We start from the raw sequence: 18,184 nt of genomic DNA on the forward strand, positions 1-18,184 counted from the left end.
CTTACTTTTCTTTGTGATGAAATGTCATACTTCTCCAGTTTTGCAGCTGCTGAGCAATGTTTCCTTCCTTCTACAAGCTCCCTTGTTTTGAGATGAAGCATTAAACTCTTGTTTGCAAGACAAAGTGGGTTATTGACCTATTGATACATTCTGATGAATGATTATACAAACCAAAAGCATGAGCAATGCTGCTTGGCTTCTGTATGTTGTCATTCTGATCTACCAGTTGTAGGAGACTCTTACAGGAGGAATTAGTGATTTTCTTGACTCCTCATCCCGGAGTGGTTTGGCATTGTCATATTGATCCTTCCCAGGGCTGATCAACTTGTATCCCTGCTGTAGTAACTGTTACAAGTGTGAAATCCTGCTTGCTTTCAATAGTAATTGGGAACTGTAGACACTCTGTAATATTTTTAATTCAAGTACCTCCAGCTAAAGATCTTGATTTCTAAACAAATTCTGCAAGAAATATGTGGCAGATCTCATTAGATGTGTAGTCCTGTCCTTCCTCACCCATGTTATTCCTGTTCGCAGCAGTTGCCAGGATCACAGCATTTGGCAGCGAGGCCCAGAGCTCTTGACATGTGAATTCTGTGTAACTATCAGCTCAGTGTGTACTTGCTTGTGGCTAACTCTAGCATCAGAATGGCTGAGTATATGATATTGTTGACATGTGTCAGTTGGACCTGGTGCCTCTCTATGATCTGAAGTTATTTTCTATGGAATAACAATTTGTGGCTTCCTATCTCTGTGTTATAACTAAATGTGATTGGATGGAAAAAGATAGGAAAACGTAATGCTGCAGTTAACTCTTTAAGCAGAGTTTCTCAGTCTATCAAGGACTTGATTTCTCAGCTGGGCTTGAATCTTATTGCCCATCTTTAGTCCTTCAGTTCTGTAATAATTAAATGCTGCATTTGCTTGGAATGTTGGATATCTTTTTATGGGCACCAGAAAAGCTTGCAAGGAAGGTTACTTGCTGATAGATTATTTTTTAAAGACTTTTTAGATACGAAAAGACAAAGTTGACTGTACCTGTATGGATATTTTTGAGTACCTAGTCATGTAACAACCTTTTATGAGATTTCCCGAGATGGAGCTGCCTGTAATTACCGGGACACTAAAGCTTAAGCAGTGCTAGTGCTGCCCACCATAATGTTTGAGCCTGTACATGCAGTCATTGCCAGAAGAGCATGACTCTCTTTCACCAGCTACCTTGGTACTGCAGAGTTCTGTAGTGCTTATCTAGCTTTTATTCAACCTAGGGTCTCTGGGATCCTCAGATTTTATTTTTTTTTTTAGAATTTCAGATGGTGCTGCTTCTTATGATTGCGTAAATGTATACAGAAACAAGGACTCCTAATAAATAAAAGACCTGCTCACCAATAACAGGGTTCTTTAAGATCTCTTCAGTAAAAGTCTGTCCTCCAAGTCCTCTTGGTTATTCAGTGGTTGGTTTAAGTGAGTTTAAAGGCGTGGAAGAGGGGCATAAGGTGCACACTGCTGTATTATTGTAGCATTAAAGCATTTGGGAATGGTAGGGTTTGTGTGTGCTCCTACAAACTAGTGTTGAGACAAAGCAGCTGCTGGGAGGACACTTGTATGTGGTTATGTAGAGACATGTTGAAGACCACTGCTAGTAAGGTTTGGTCTGTCTTTTTCTCGCAAACCAATATGAAGGACAAAGAGGGAAAGATGTGCATACATTCATGTTGAAATGTGTGTGGGGAAAGAGAAATGAAATGCACGATGTACATTTCTAGGCTGATCTTATTTTCTGCTAGGTATGCAGTTGCTATGGTAATACAATACCAACTTAGAAAAAAATGAAGTTACTGGAGGTGAGAAGACCAAGTTACTAATGACTGTGGAGAATGAGGCCTGGTTTGAATCTGTAACTCCTCCAGTATCATGGATGTTAAATTTAACTGGAATTAAACTGTTGGAAAGTGAGGACATTTGACTTGATGCTGATGGTGTTGCATGTTGTCTTACAGTTTGAAAATATTTCTCATAGTAATATGTATATAACGCAATGGCCTGCTCCTGAGAACTGTTTGATTTTGGGATTCTCTCAATATAACTAGCTGAGCCAAATAAAGGTTTTGTAGTTTGAGATAAACTGAACTCAGGATAGTGTTGGTGCAGGGTCCAATGGGATACTTAATATATGTAAATATATTTAAGAATATGTATATATGCTGCCTGAAGAAAAACAGTGCTGTTACATAGGTATGTTTTGCAGACGAAATGTATTCTTCAGAACTAGTAAATCTTCTGTTCAGTCATATCTAAGTAGGAAAGTTTGGTGAATGGTGTTTCTTAAAATAGCCCCAAGTGAGGATGCTGTAGTGCTTGCAGGTGAGTCAAGATTCTAGGCTGTTTACTAAGAATGTGGCTATTCTTTTAACTGAGTTTTCTTTGCCAGGCAGGCATTGCTGTCCCTTTGTGTGAAAAGGGGAAAAGACATGCGTGTGAATCAGTAATAAACTAGGGCCGTAGCTGAGTGCCATTTGACCAATTTCATGTCAGACATTTGGGGAAAATAGTGCTTTTCTCATATGTGCCCTTTGCTTGCATCAACAAAAGCAGAAATTGAGGAGGGAGCATCAGGTATGCTGAAAAGCCCAAGGTGTTCTGATTCTTGCTCATTTGTTATGAGTGGGTTTGTTGTGTTTCTTCCTGTCTTTGATATGGCAATAAATTGATTAATTTTCAAACACGAAGACATGTGTTTTTCCTGATATGAGATGCTTGCTATTACGTAAATAGAAATAGCTGAGGTTTCCAGATTGGAGATTAGGTTTAATGCTTTCAAGTTAATCTCTTAAAAATAAGCAAACAAGAAAAATTTTTCAACAGCTTGTTGCAAACTCCTTAACTAACTACTATGAACTAAAAATGAAGGCAACTTGCAATAGGTGCTTTTGTGGACTTGCACCAGATTTTGAAACAGACTAGTAGTTTCCTTTGCTAATGTTGATTTGAGATTGAGAATTGGGATTTTTTTGAATGCTACATGAGAAGTGTTTGAGGAAGTGCTGAGTTTGCTTCAGCTCTTGGGCTTAACCTTTGTATTTAGCTAGATAATGGAACTGTTTGCACCACTTCAGTTGTTGCAGTCAGGATTATTTTTCTTCTCCTTTACGGCTGCAGTGCTCCAGGTGAAATGAGAATTTTGCTTGTACTGCTGACAGTAGTATCATCAGCCAGGGATCTATCACATTTTTCTGAAACTTGTAATTGTTATAACTCTAGTCTATCTGTTCAGGGCTTCTGTAGTTGGATGTTTTGGTAAGCTTTCTTTTTCCCCACTAATCTCTGTGTGAGGTATCTGGATGCAAAAAGAGAGGTTAGAGTATTCTGAATGCCTTGTGCTGTCCCTTAGAAGCTAATGTATTGATTTTTTTTTTTCTTTTTTTGTTAGCTAGTTATAAAACTGCTGCTAACTCTGGGTATTTTAGACGTTCTGTTAGTTTCTCTGGCTGTAGCTGTTAATGGGTAGTAAATGATACCCTGACCATTGCTGTGTCTTCAGCGCAGCATGTTTGAAGTCTGAAACTTGAATGTTTTAACTGTCTCTTCTGAGAATTAAAGTGAAAAAGAATGTTCTCATGTATTTTATGTCCCTGGATAGTATCTTCAATATTTTCAACTAAAACTTCTGTGTAGTTCTTCCCAGAGGCCACACAATGGCACACAGCAAGTAATTCTTCCTTGTATGGGTAGCTGTGGCTACTGTTACCTAAAAGTGAGAATTCATTTTGCATTTCAGTGTTGATTTGAATCTTAATCTCTGCTTTTCACTTAAAGCACAGGCATGAGTTTGGCTGTGGGATATACCCAAGTTATGTAAAATCTCTGCCTTCTGATTCTATAACATAACTACCACATTAGTTCACTTTTAGAAGTTATTTAGAGTAGGTGATCCTGGCAGTTAGATATTTTTGAGCAACTATACCCAAGTTATATTTCTTCCACAGGAGTCCTAGATTAACATTACCTTTTCATTCAGGTGTGCTTTTTATCTTGAAGGACGGAGGAAAAGAATGAGATGAGAGTGGGCCTGTTCTGCAGAAAATGGTTTGAACAAGAATGCTGCAGTGAAGCAGTTTTTAGTGCTGAGATTCTAAAGAAAATATTCTATTGAGTGAAGCTTAGATCAGTTTTAAAAAGTGGCTGTTCCCACTTGGTTTTGTAACTCTCAACTTCGTGCATCATGTTGCCTTGAAGTGTTTGAAGCGTTGATTAAATGATGGGTGTCTTGCTTGTAATGTACAGTACCTGAATCAAATTACAGATATCCTATGGAGAGGTTACAGATATGTTTATATAGAGTGAATTGCCATTGCTGTATAACTGAATTAATTTTTGTTTTAAAAGCAGTTTATTCACAGATTTTAAATTACTTTTCAGCTCCATTTACCTCTCAATTCCCCTCTACCTGGAAGTGAGTTGACTAAGGAACCCTTTCGATGGGATCAGAGGTTATTTGCTTTAGTTCTCCGTTTGCCTGGTATTACTGCACCAGAATCAGAGCAGATGACAGGGGTACCGGTGGATGACTCTGCAATCACACCTATGTGCGAAGTCACAGGAGGCAAGTGACAAGTCAATATTTCTGAAAATGAATTCAATTTAGCTCTATTAATCATGTACATATCATGGAATATGTATTTCTAAGTTCTTACATTACTTGTAAGAACTCAGAACTCTGATACAGTAAAACTAAAGATCCTTATTGCATTAAAGCAACAGACAATTTAATGTAACCTGTCTTGGAAAAGTGTGAATCTACAGCAGTTCTTTAGAAGAGAAAACTTATTTTTTTCCTAATGCACCTTGGTATTGCAATTAGAAATTGTAAGACTTGAATCTGTTCTGCAGTATAGCTTTGCGAAATTCCTGTCATACTCTGATGTAAAAAAGCCAAAAGTGAAGGAAATAGATTGTTTTGGTTTTTTCCCCTCCAGAGCATGCAGATTGCAATGTAGAATTTCTGTAATGCAGAATGCATAGTAATTCTGCAAAACTGATAATTTTTTCTCCATCATAACCCATATTTTTAATCTTTTAGAAATGACATTCCCGTTCAAACTCTGACATTAAATTTGTTTGTAAAAAAATTATCATATATTAAAACATGATGATTCTTCTGATGCATTGGAGGGGATGTGATAGAGAGCAAACAAAGGGATGTAAAAAGCATTCCAAAAGGGTTTGATTCAACTACTTTCTGACTGTCATATGGGCTATACTAACAGTGTTTTGACTGAAATTCTTGACCATTTAAGTGCTGATGTCTGTCACAAGGGGGAGCCCATTTTCCATGAATGCAACCAAGAATTTGCGTTAAAGTCATTAAGGGGCTAAAACGCAAACGTTTCCAATGATGTGCATGTAACACTGTCACTGCTTCGCTAGGCTGCCTTGCTGCTTAAACAAAGAGGGAGTGTTTGGGAGAAGCCTTAAATCAGTGATCCATACATAAATCAATGTGTGTGGTGGGTGAACAGTTTTAAATACTGCAAGTTAAAACAAGGGCAGAAACACTGAACAACCTTAACCTTGACTGTATTGTTCTAGGTCGATCATATTGTGTGTGTTCTCCAAGAATGCTGAATCAGTGTCTTGAGTCATTGGTGCAAAAAGTGCAAAGTGGAGTTGTTATAAATTTTGAAAAAGCTGGACCTGATCCCTCACCCATTGATGGTACTTGAAACTTTTTATTTTTACACTGTGATATCAAACGGCAGAGATGACTATCAATGTAATTTAGTGAACTTAACATCATAATAGTTACCAAAACAAAAGGAAAACTGTTGCATTTTAAGACATTACTACAAGAAGGACCTGTTAATGTCTGAAATTCTGTTGTACTTTTCCGAAATACTGGCTATAGCTGCTAGATACTATGTAAAACTACGTTTGGTTAGGTAGCCTTAAATGCAGTTATTCACATCAAGCATGGTTAAATGGGTTCATGAGTTTTAAGCAGCAGTTTTCAGCCAGCTAGAAATGTAAATAGCTTGATATGGAAATACTGTGGGTTTATACACATTATCTTCTTTTGTTTAGTGTAGTAAAGTGGCTGCATTAAGAGTTAAGCTAGCAAATATGACAGTGCAGTCTTAGCTTCTCTTTCTAAATGACTTAGCTAGGTCCTTCTTAGGATGTTACTGGAAGCGTTTGTAGGATTTTTTTAATCCTGCTTTGCTGCAATAAAAAGTTCAGCAGTATTAGTTCTGTGTATCAATTTTTCTTATGCATGGAGATTTGAAGATTATCTGTTAATAACAATGGGAAGAGAAAGAAACTGATTAGTATGAAAGGCTCCAGATAATTGGCTTTCTCAGCTCTGATCCTGTAAACATTCAATGCTTATTTGGTTTCTCATAGTTTCTGGGTTTTTGCAGAAATGCTTACTGACAACTATCTGCTATTCTTAGAAGTGATATTAACTGCAGGAAAAGTTTCCCTGGGGGTGTAATTCTTAAACTCTTCACAGAAGTTGTTTAATACTCTTTTTGAGTTTTAACACTGTTTTGACTCATAAAACCTTTTTCTTCTGTAGATGGGCAGGCGGATATATCTAGACCCTTTGGACCCCAACCTTGGCACAGCTGTCACAAACTTATTTATGTCAGACCAAACCCTAAAACTGGGGTTCCTATAGGTCATTGGCCTGTTCCTGAATCCTTCTGGCCAGATCAAAATTCTCCAACACTGGTACGTACTGAAGTTAAAGTGAAGGGTTTGTATAGGGGGGAATATTTCAGGATTTCTTCACTGTTTTTAAACCTTCAGATATGTACTGCATTGGAGAAACTGTAAAAGCAGTGTGACCCAAGAAGTAACGACACATGTAAACCTGTGTTGCAGTTCTCAGATAAATTACTAATGAGAAAATAATACTATGGTTTTTGGTTTTTAGTAGCTTTGAAGCATTCATTAAGAAACTGCCTGTAACAGATTGGTCGACCTAGTACATGCACGTAGTATTTGTTTGGACTCTGTTAAAATATCAAACCAGAAATAAGGTGGCACTTTGATAATAGCCTATCAAAGTCTGTTGCCTTGCAGATGGTATTAATAGAAGATGGTATGATCTTCCTGGGTTTGAATCTGTGTGATAGTTCTGTCTTCATTCTAGCAGGTAAATGTAATTTCGTCTGCTGTTGTGCAGTATAGCCATACCTTCAATTTATCCCAAGTAGAGAAACTCACCCTGGTTTTTTAAAATACTACTCACAAAAGTAATTATATTTTTTTTTCCATAAAAATATATGCCACTGCCTTTTGTTGGGTCTGAGAACTAATTGTTAGTAAGATAATGTATTTTTGCATTTCTGCTGATCTTTGAAAATCATTAAAGTAGAAATAATTCAGTTCTATGATTGTTCCCATTTCATGATGATTTTTCTTGAAGTTCTGTGGGGTTTTTTGATCTGAAACTAGTGTGCTAACAAACTCATTGAACTTCTCATAAATTCTCCTTTGTTTGAGAAAAATATAAAGTCCTTTGAGATACACGTTGTTGAGTAATAAAAGTATGAAATTCTAGTTATATTTACAGGTTTGATATTGCTGGCATCTTGGCCATGGTCATTGAAGGATGTGGGTGCCCTTTTGAACTGTAAACAAGCTAGCATATATGAATAAAAGTAAATCTTCGTAGTAATTAAAAAAAAAAAGTCATTGTGTACTGGATGTTTAAAAGCTGCTCTGTAGGAAAACTGTCCTGTGTACTCCTTGTCATCACTATCAATGACATCTGCCTCCACTGACTGTATAGAGTCAGTATAGTTTGCTACTGCAGGTCTTGGTTGAGATTATTAAAATACGTTTTGCCAAGTGAAGAATTGTTAACTAAATGCTAAAAATGTGAGGCTGCCTTACCCAAGTGGTGAGAAGATGAGAAAAAATTCTTCTCTCAGTTGTAGCATGTATAGCTCTCATAACAGCATAAAGCATTGGATTATTGCATGTACAGCTAAATTCCTGTTTGTCAGTTTGAATTCCACATTGAACCTTCCCTATGCAGTGTTGGAGAGCTATGTTTGCTGATAGTGCTTCAAGACTTGGATTTCCTTACTGTTCTGGAAGTATAGTGTTAAAACTTAACTTGTAACTCTTGTCTACTTAAAAAGTCCATAGTTGGGTATTTTTCACTTCCTTCCTGTTACCTGATCCACAGTGGAGTTGTCTCAAACAGTCCTACCTGAACAACTGTTACGTGTACTGTAGGTAACGATGCTATCAAGGGTTTCCTAAATGTATATGAAAGTCTGCTAATATTTATGTTCGCAGATCAACATGTAAATGGCTGCTCTGAGGTAAAAACAGTTCTTCTGTCCAGCCAAGGATTATTTGACTTCTTTTGCAGCCTTTTTACTTGTAGTGTAACTGCTTCATGGCTTGGTCAAAAACTCCACCACAAATATTTATTGAAGGCATCTTCTTTGATGAGAATTGCAGTTCCTTCAGTTGGCTGGGCCTCCTGTTTTGTGTGTACTGGGACTGTACACCCTCTTTGGAGTGGAGACACTTAAGGCAGATGACATTTGGGTGGCTCATCTTAAAAGCAAGAGGCTAAAGCTTATAGATGTAGAAAAATGACTTTCAAGGTGAGGTGGTAGGAAGGTCCAAGAAACCCTGTGTTTCCCTAGTTCATCTTACATATTTGTTACCTTTTAAAGAGAGTAAATAAAAGGAGGCTTCCCAGTTGAGCTCCTTCCCAGATTCTAGTGGCCTTGGAGGAAGCTCAGGGTGTAAGTGTAAGAGCTTACATTGCTCTCCTGAAAACCTTCCAGTGGAAGGCATACAGCTCCAGTTTTCATCACACACAAAAAATCAGCTTTCCCTTTCAGCGAAAGAGATTTCAAATATGTTGTTAACTTATAATTGAAACTTGAGGCTCGAAGGCCTTTTCCCTGTGACTAATGAAAAGATTAAAATCCAAACACTTTCATTGCTTGAAATAATTTTTCAGAGGCCTAGATAAAATGAGTTCTAAACCTTGTTTTTTTCTGTATTCATGCTCCGCTTGGTTATTATAATTCAGTTAGAATTTTGTAAGTGTTGAATTTGCCAAGAAGGAAAAGTGCTGGAGGAGTCAGCAAATGCAAAAGTACAGTGCCTGCTTCTGTGAGGAATAAAAATAGGCATGCCCCAGAGTAGCATTAAAGATAGTTTTTTTGTCTGTACTGGCATTTATTTCCACTTGGAAAATTTTTGTGTATATGCAAAAAGTTTTACTTGCATGCTGTTCTAGACTTACTGGGCAAGATAACTGGCATTTATTTGGAAAACAAGATTTCTTCAGATTTTAAGACAGTGCTAACATAATCACTTAAGACTCAAATTGTGTATTGAGGCTCCTCAAATGTGTCTGTTTTCAAAGAACCTGTATTACTTCAATTGTCATAGCACAATTGCATTTTAATTGTTGTGCAAACTTACTAACAGTGGAATGCTTATGTTTAGCCACCTCGCACATCTCATCCTGTGGTGAAGTTTTCCTGTACTGACTGTGAACCGATGGTCATTGACAAACTGCCTTTTGATAAGTATGAGTTAGAACCTTCACCACTGACCCAGTTTATCCTGGAAAGAAAATCCCCTCAGACCTGCTGGCAGGCAAGTAGAATGCATGCTGAATTGAAGTTGTTTACAGAATACTGTTTTTCATAGATTTTATTCTCTAATCAAAATAGGATGTAAAACATCAGCACACAATACTTTGGATTTACATACAATATGATGTGTTTTATTGCAGGTATATGTGAGCAATAGTGCAAAATACAGTGAACTTGGTCATCCTTTTGGTTACTTGAAAGCTAGTACAGCGCTGAATTGTGTGAATTTGTTTGTGATGCCTTACAATTATCCAGTCCTCCTTCCACTGCTAGGTAAATACCACTTCATAAAAATTTTCTTAGGTGCTAGGCAATTGAAAAATTGATCTCATCTAAATGATTACTGCAATTAATGCCAGTATTAATCACACACCTGTAGAAAGGTAGAATGTTGAACATTGCATTTGTCATGAATAACTTGTTTCAGTTGTCACCAGTTGGCTGACCTTCATGACTCAGACTCCCATGTGTAAGATTTTCTTAATCATCATTCTTTCAGATGTGCTTTGGGCTTGCTTCTTTCATTATTTTGGGAGCCATTTTTCTCAATCTGTTGTCTCAATTATCAATTCAATTGGATAAATAATTTATCAGGCTCCATCTTTTGGCTGCAGCAATCATCTTGTGTGTATATTTAGTTGTGTATATGTTAAAATGCATATATTTAAGCATTGAAGAATTTGCATTTCTTTGAGAGCTGCTTTTATTAGAAGAAAAGCAATGTGTCTAGATGTGCTTTTCATTTTGTCTCTTTTATAAACCATCAGATGACTTGTTTAAAGTACACAAGGCAAAACCTACGTTGAAATGGCGACAGTCATTTGAAAGCTATTTGAAGACAATGCCCCCTTATTATCTCGGGGTAAGATGACTTACTGTGCTAAAATTTCTATTTTATGATGTAACTCTAGTTATCTTTCCACTATGTGTGTATTCCCTGTTTAAAGTAGAATAAGTATCAATTTGAGACAATAGCTGAACTTCATGCGTAGTGGTACTTAATGTTTTCACTGGAGTCCTGTGAAAGACTTGCGACCTGAATGTTAGGAAAATTTCATCAACTGTGACTTGTACATAAATGACAGCTCTGTTAATAAATCATTCTGTATGAATGGAGCAATGCTTTAAAACAACAACCAAGTGCTGCCCTGAGAGTCTTTGGTTTTATTTTCAAACTTTGAGGATCTCTGGTTCTATTTGAAATGTATACAGTTAGTTGAAGTATGTATACAACACTTACAAAGTTAAATATGACTATACAACATATTCTGTTTCAGCCTTTGAAGAAAGCTGTGAGAATGATGGGAGCACCAAACCTTATAGCTGACAATGTGGAATATGGACTTAGTTACAGTGTCATTTCATATCTCAAAAAGTTGAGTCAGCAGGTAATGTTGAAGCAGAAGAGCAGTAAAAACTCATTCTAATATCAAGATAATCTTAAAATACTCAAGTTCAATGGCTTTGAGGGAAAAAAGAGCAGAAAGATGAAGTTAATACTTTCCCAAAAGTAATTAGTAAAAAAGCATTTTGTGTTTTGTTTTGTTTTTTTTAAATTGAAGGAAAAAAATATAGGCTTTAGACTGGACTATAAGGATAAATAAGGAGGTACAGATTGAGTTTTTTTATTTAAGCAGCATTTTTACTTGTACAGACAGTAACATACTTTTGTCCAAAAGAAAACATGTTGTCTTATTTAAATTTTAAAAATGTTTTGGCATTTTTTCAGAAAATAGAGATTTCTACTTTGTGCTTCTGAATCAGAAAGTATCCTTTCTTTGGTTTGTGAAATGAAATGGAAAGAGTTCAGTAAATATAAACTGATATAATCCAGAATTTCAAATAAGGATACAGATGTATAAGTGGCAAGTGAATTTTGAAACTGTTGACTGTTCAGAATAGTGCCCGTATCTTTGAGTAGTCTCCTGCACCAGCTAAAGCATTTCTGCCCTGCTACCTCCGCTTTCATTTTGTTAAACTGTGCATGTTAAGCTTTTTTGTTCAAGGTAATAATGCACTAAGCTTGAAACTTCAAGAAACAATATTACAAGTACTTGTAACTTAGTTACATACTTGTATGTAAGAACTTGTATGTGACAAACATGTGAACTAGTGAGTTCTCACAGCTTTTGCTTAAAATTTTTCTTAAAACATTGTTATAAATGATTAGTTGAGGAAGTAAACCTCTTCAGGTTTACAGTATATCTTATTAAATCATAGTTGTATTGCTCGGTATTCTGTGAACTGATGATTCAACCTAGACATCTGAGACTCCTAAAATGCAGTGACATGCACTGCAAATTATACTTAAAGCTTTTCTAACTTCTGAAAGGCACTGCCAGTAGAGACTCAGTGTTAACAAGTACATGTTCAAATCTTGAGTAGTATATAAATTTATGTGAAACTGCAAAACCAACATTGGCATGTGTATTAATAAATTACTTTTGGCTCTTCGTTCAACTGTTCTGCCAAAAAGATTGCATTTATGAACATGTTTAATTTTGGTACAAATCTAATATGTATTATTGGGGGTTAGGTCTGTCTAGTCAATCAGAATTTGGTATTTTCATGTATTTCATATTAATATTATGACTATTTGTATTGAGCTTTAAAAAGTTGATACCATTGTGTGACTGATCACAACTATAGTTGCGAGAGAATCAGTCTTTTGAAGGTTAGTGTTAAGCTGTTACTGTAGAAAATAGTCTGTGAATAGATAGTTTTGCAGGGAATTACTAGTCAAATTACGGCATTTTATGAAAATAAAAGCATTGCATGCATATTGGTGCTTAGATACCATAATGGGCAGCAGAGGAGAAATATGCAGAAGACCTAGGCACAAACTGTTCGCTATATTTAAAATTGTAGTAATCATTAAGTGGTTATGTATTAAACACTCCTTAAGCACTCATCCTGGTTATGGTCGTCATAGTGTATTAGCACATTGTTGAATCTTCTAGGTAGGAATTTAAAATGAATAAGTCTGACTAATCCTTTTAAGAGCATATTGTCAATTTTATTTATTTATTTATTTCAAATTAAGGCCAAAATAGAGTCCGATAGAGTCATTGGCTCTGTAGGCAAAAAGGTAGCGCAAGAGACTGGAATTAAGGTCAGAAGCAGATCACACAACCTGTCTATGGCACATAGGAACGATTTTCAACATCTGCTACAGGGGATTACTGGGGAAATTCCTCATAGACCTCTAGACCTCAATATGAAGGAGTATGCTGGGTTCCAAATAGCTTTGCTGAATAAGGTAAGCACCACTGTGTGTAATGTTGTTATTTTCAATATACTTCCATTGAAATGCTAGATATTGTTTCATATATGGTATTAATTGGAACTTTATTTACTGGAACTGTAGGATTTGAAACCTCAGACTTTTAGAAATGCTTATGACATACCCAGAAGAAATCTTTTGGATCAGTTAACGCGAATGAGATCTAATTTACTGAAGAGTACTCGCAAGTTCCTCAAAGGACAAGATGAAGGTTAGATAATATAATATTTTGTCTACCCTGTGATATGATTGGTACTAAAAAAATGAAGACTTTAACAAATAGCGTAGTTATTTAAAATTTAATGAATGTCTGGTACTGTCATTAAACTGCATGGTTTTTAGATATTTTTTCTCCTTAAATAACTTACTGGAAGAAAAATTGGTGAGGATAGAGAAGACTGCAGATTCACTGCTCTGTCCTTTAGTCTGTATGAGGAGACTTGGGCTTTGACATAAGATTCTTGGTTCACTGTTTTTTCCTGACTTTCCTGGTGTTTCTGAGTCAAAAATCACAGGGCGGTTCTGAACTTTATGGTATCTCTCCATAGAAGTGGATTGTGAACAGTGGAAAAGTAAGCTTGCTCACTGGCTGCTGCCAGTGTGATTTTTTATTTTAAATTTTTAAATTTTTTTTTCCCCCTTTAGGCCAACAGCAAAAAGTTCAGTAGTTGCTAGTTTATTCCTTCATCTTTCTACTGTGTCTTCTGGCACTGCTTTATGGCATCTAACAGAAGATGATGAAATAAATGGAGAAAATGAGAAGGGCAATGCAAGTGAAAGTGTTACATTAGTCCTGCCACTGCTTAGGTCAGATTAATATCTGTGATCAAGTGATAATGTAATATGAAATGTAGAGAAGTTGCTTTTTGGAAAGCAGGTTAAACCACATAAAAACTAATGTTATTTTTTCCAGGATTTTTGCTAGCGTATGTTTTGCTTGATTAAAGGCTTGGGAGCTTTAAATCCATAACAAGTTTAGAATCAGGTCCTATGGATTTTAAGAATTTGTTGATTCCAGTAGTCAAAAAATACTATTGCTTTGGGAAAATGCTAGTCTCAACAAATAAATTTTGAGTGGCTAAAACTGGGTAGAGTTATGTGAAAGCTGTGTGCAGCGTGGCATTACTACTTTGCATTAATGAATCTTTTATTTGTAGTAATGTTTTAGTTATAATTTCCCAGTTCCAGTTTTTCACCCATCTACCCCATTGAAAAGTTCTGGGACACACTGGAAAGCTAACATCCATGCATGACAACTGTTGCTTATTTCCCTGTCATAATGATAAATACGTGAGATGTGCTGATTCATTTAAGCAAGTTTCCTGCACTCAAAACAAGATGTTATAAATACCAGTTAGGAAAGAATAATGGTGAGTTTTGCAAATCTCTTTCGTTGATGCATTTGATTAAAGACTGAAAACTGGAGGTGTGAAGTAGATACAGACTAAATTCTTGTAAGGTGAGCAGTGTCATATATTAATATACCCTTTTGTTGTGACAGACCAAGTTCACAGCGTACCTATAGCACAAATGGGAAACTACCAGGAGTATCTAAAACAAATACCTTCTCCACTCCGAGAGCTTGATCCTGATCAACCACGAAGGCTTCATACATTTGGCAATCCATTCAAATTGGACAAAAAGGTGACTTTTCTGTAAAGCCTTTTAAAAAATGTGCTGTTTTGTGTGCATTGCTGATTAGACCACTCAAAGAGCAATGTATTGGAGAAACTTTCAAGTATTCAGAAAAGTACTGCTTACAAGAAAGTCTCAGATGTTTTTCCATCAGTAGTATCCTATGGAGGGCAGTCTTCATTGGAAAACCAGTATTATGCCTCTGCATTGTATTATAAATCAAATATGTTTGTGACTGTACTATAGCCACTGCCTAATCATGTTTCCTTTACCAAACTGCTCCCATAAAAAGCTTCCCATAACTTTGAGAGCATGGGCTGTCCCTTCTGTCCAAATCTGTCTTGGACTTGACCAATTTGCCAATGTAACTTAGAGCTTTTTTTTAAAATGTTTGAGTCCTTTTGCAATTACTGAAAAGTTTGACAGCCTGCCTGGGCGTCTTACTTGGCAGACTGTTGGATAAGGGCCTTAAGCACATTGATGTAGTCTAGGAAGGATTAGGTTGACATGAATTTAGTGCATAATGACATGTTGTACATAGGTGCCTTTATATGGTAAACATCATGATGCCAAAGCGTTCATTGTATTTTATATGTGCTTTTGGTGTAAAGTTTAAGAATTCTCCCCATTAAATTAATTGCAGGGAATGATGATAGATGAAGCAGATGAATTTGTATCAGGACCTCAAAATAAACATAAAAGACCTGGAGAACCAAATATGCAAGGGATTCCAAAAAGACGACGCTGTATGTCCCCGCTGCTCAGAGGTCGACCACAAACTCCTCCAGTTGTGAATAACCACATTGGAGGAAAAGGGCCACCGACACCAATCACACAAGCACAGCCTGACCTTGTTAAACCTATTCCTATTCACAAAAGTAAGTGACTCTTCATCATCTTTAGAGGGTTTTCTTTCTAATTTGTGCAAAAATCTTGTTTATGTGAAAATACCACTGGCTGATTTCCCAAATATTTTATCCCTCCTTTTTTGAAAATGAAAGTATTTAAATGTGCATCTGGGGTTAATAAAGTCTGTCAGACAGAAATCTCTTTCTTATGAACTTCCCAGTATAAACAATGTGTTTCCTGTATTAAATGAGGAGACAATGTAAACAGTCAGAAGGGTGTTCTTCCTTTGCCTGGAATTCAGATGCTCCAAAATATCACAACATGAAGTTAATTTAAATTTTGCTGTAGTGTAGTGATTTCACTTCCCTTATTGTGGAGCTGAAGTGCTGTGTGACATCCTTGCTCACTGTTGAACACTAAAGTAAACTTTGTTGGTTCAATTTAATGGGGAAAATGAAGCATGTTATAAAAGCTCATTTTACAGGTGATTTTTCTTTTGTTTGGTAGTCCGTGTAGCAATTTTCCTTATCATATAAATATACATGTGATGTTTTTTTAAGCCATTAATTGCCAGGAGGTAGTGATGTGCTCAGTGTTGCAACCCACAAACACGTTTTCTTGTGTCTGGCATGTACCGTTGATTATACAAGCTGGAGAACAGCTTTACAAAGTTTAATACTGAACTGACTCATTGACATATCAGATGTTAATGTGAAACTGGCAAATGTAATTTTTGTTTTTTTCAGCATCGGAAACAAATAATGAGGCTACAATGGATGATGTGGTTGAGAATCATGTTACAGACCCACTTTCGTCAGATGTTTTCCCAAATACTGTGGATTCAGAGTTTTCAATGTCCTCTTCTCCATTCAATTCATTGGATGGATCGGCATCTCATACAGAGGATGTAGGCCATGAACATTTAGGGAATAACTTGAATGTTGATGGGTTTTTGGAGAATCACGAGGAATTGGATAGTAAAGAACAAAGCACCGAAGAGAACTTGCCAATCTCTTCACCCAGCAAAGGGAAAAAAACAATGCATTGCAGAAGTTCCAGAGAGATTAATATAGAGCTAAAAGCACAAATTATGAAAGAGATCCGAAAACCTGGAAGGAGTAAGTATACCAGATCTCTCTTACAGATGATTGGCATGACAGCTAGACAAAGAATTTACATTGGATCACTATTTTAGGAATGTACTGATCCATGAGACTGAAGCAAAATAAATGTAAAGCTGAAAAGACTTACTTGAAAACCTCTGCTGAAAATTCCCTGAATCAATGATTAAAGCATTGATATACCTATCAATGTTCATGGAAGTCATGATTTTTATATTATCAGTGTTAGAATTAAATTGTTAGGTGTTCTAGTGATATCCTAAACTGCAGTATCATGTGTTTTTTTAATGTTAGTGTTCATTAAACAGTATGTCATTGCTACAGGCTTGGTTGTTAAAAGATATATCTCAAAAGCTTACAAAAGCTGAATGAAATCTTTAATTTCACTCAGATTTCACTCAGCTCTATTACAACAAAAATCTGTATAGGCATTTCTTCAGTAACTGTGATTTTGCTCTTCTCTAAGAATATGAAAGAATCTTCTTTTTGCTGAAGCATGTACAAGGAAGCTTACAAACCCGACTGATATTTTTACAAAATGTTATTAAAGAAGCTTCAAGGTAAGTAACTGAATTGTATTAGTCTTAGAAAACTGCAACATATACTGCCATACATAATTGCTTGACAGCCATGCAGTTCTTTGTTTGAAACTTGCCACACAATGCTTTGTACTGCAAGTAAATAATTCCCTAGAAAAGAACAAGCACATAAACTTCCTGATGTGTGTTGTTTGCACAAGCTTACCTTTTTGCCTCAGATTTTCTCTTAAAAATGTTAGCAGCTGTAACTGCCAGATCACCATAAATTTGATGAACAATGGTATAGAAGGAGAAGGTAACTTCAGAAAATCATACAGGTTCCAAAGTTCAGGTGTGAGTATAATCTGAAAAACGGACAGAATGGCATGTTACTGTGAATTAGGCTTTCAGAAAGTTGAAATTCCTTATTCCACATAAATTCAAAATCTTGTCCTAAAAATAGTTTTGAGATTCAGGTATGTTCCATAAAGATATGGTTTTGCCCTTTGGATTTATTTCCTTCAGAGTTACTTCCACAGTCTCAAATATGTCTGAGGCAGTGGAAATGGGAGATCATTGTTACTGGAGTAGAGATACTTGCTGATGATTTAAATCCAGTGTTGTTAATCCAGGTAGAAACTGTTACAGCATCCTTGGACTGACCATACTTAGGTTTCTGCATGTTTTCTAAGAGGAAAGAAAGGAGAAACATGAAATTATGATTGGAACCGACAGTGTTCTGAAGTGAACTAATAATTCTAGCATCTTGCTTGGATCATAAATGTGACTAACTTTGAGGCTTATTTCAGATGCCTCAGAGTAATTGAATATTTTTCTCTAATCTGTTTTTATAGTAGTTAGCTTTTTTCCTGTGGCATTATCAAACAAATTTTAGAATTAAAGAAAAAGCAAATTCATTCTTTGATAAAACAGTGCTGAGAGTTTAAAGTGATACTGAATGTTGGACATTCATACAACTCCTCTAGCCTTCTACTTCCAGCACAGTGGGGCATGCAGACTTATATAGATCATGCTCGTCGTATAGCAACAATTACTTTATCATGCTTTTGTTTGGTCTACCTTTATATCACCTGTCATAGTTGTTCCTGTAAATTATACATGCTTCCTCACTGTTTCAGC

The 18,184-nt window shown here is 36.2% G+C and overlaps 1 protein-coding gene across 1 annotated transcript in view; it reads left to right on the forward strand.

Moving 5' to 3' along the window:
• Positions 1 to 18,184, forward strand: part of INTS6 (integrator complex subunit 6) — a 60,234-nt gene that overhangs the window by 38,454 nt on the left and 3,596 nt on the right. The window contains exons 5-17 of the mRNA XM_037375851.1: positions 4,417 to 4,600; positions 5,587 to 5,712; positions 6,575 to 6,729; positions 9,487 to 9,639; positions 9,779 to 9,911; positions 10,406 to 10,500; positions 10,916 to 11,026; positions 12,682 to 12,897; positions 13,006 to 13,132; positions 14,423 to 14,565; positions 15,200 to 15,434; positions 16,152 to 16,523; positions 16,993 to 17,086. Coding sequence (XP_037231748.1) covers positions 4,417 to 4,600; positions 5,587 to 5,712; positions 6,575 to 6,729; positions 9,487 to 9,639; positions 9,779 to 9,911; positions 10,406 to 10,500; positions 10,916 to 11,026; positions 12,682 to 12,897; positions 13,006 to 13,132; positions 14,423 to 14,565; positions 15,200 to 15,434; positions 16,152 to 16,523; positions 16,993 to 17,086 — 2,144 coding nt within the window. The remainder of the gene's footprint in view (positions 1 to 4,416; positions 4,601 to 5,586; positions 5,713 to 6,574; positions 6,730 to 9,486; positions 9,640 to 9,778; positions 9,912 to 10,405; positions 10,501 to 10,915; positions 11,027 to 12,681; positions 12,898 to 13,005; positions 13,133 to 14,422; positions 14,566 to 15,199; positions 15,435 to 16,151; positions 16,524 to 16,992; positions 17,087 to 18,184) is intronic.

Source organism: Falco rusticolus, chromosome 2 (assembly GCF_015220075.1).
Source record: "Falco rusticolus isolate bFalRus1 chromosome 2, bFalRus1.pri, whole genome shotgun sequence".
Lineage (NCBI taxonomy): Eukaryota > Metazoa > Chordata > Aves > Falconiformes > Falconidae > Falco > Falco rusticolus.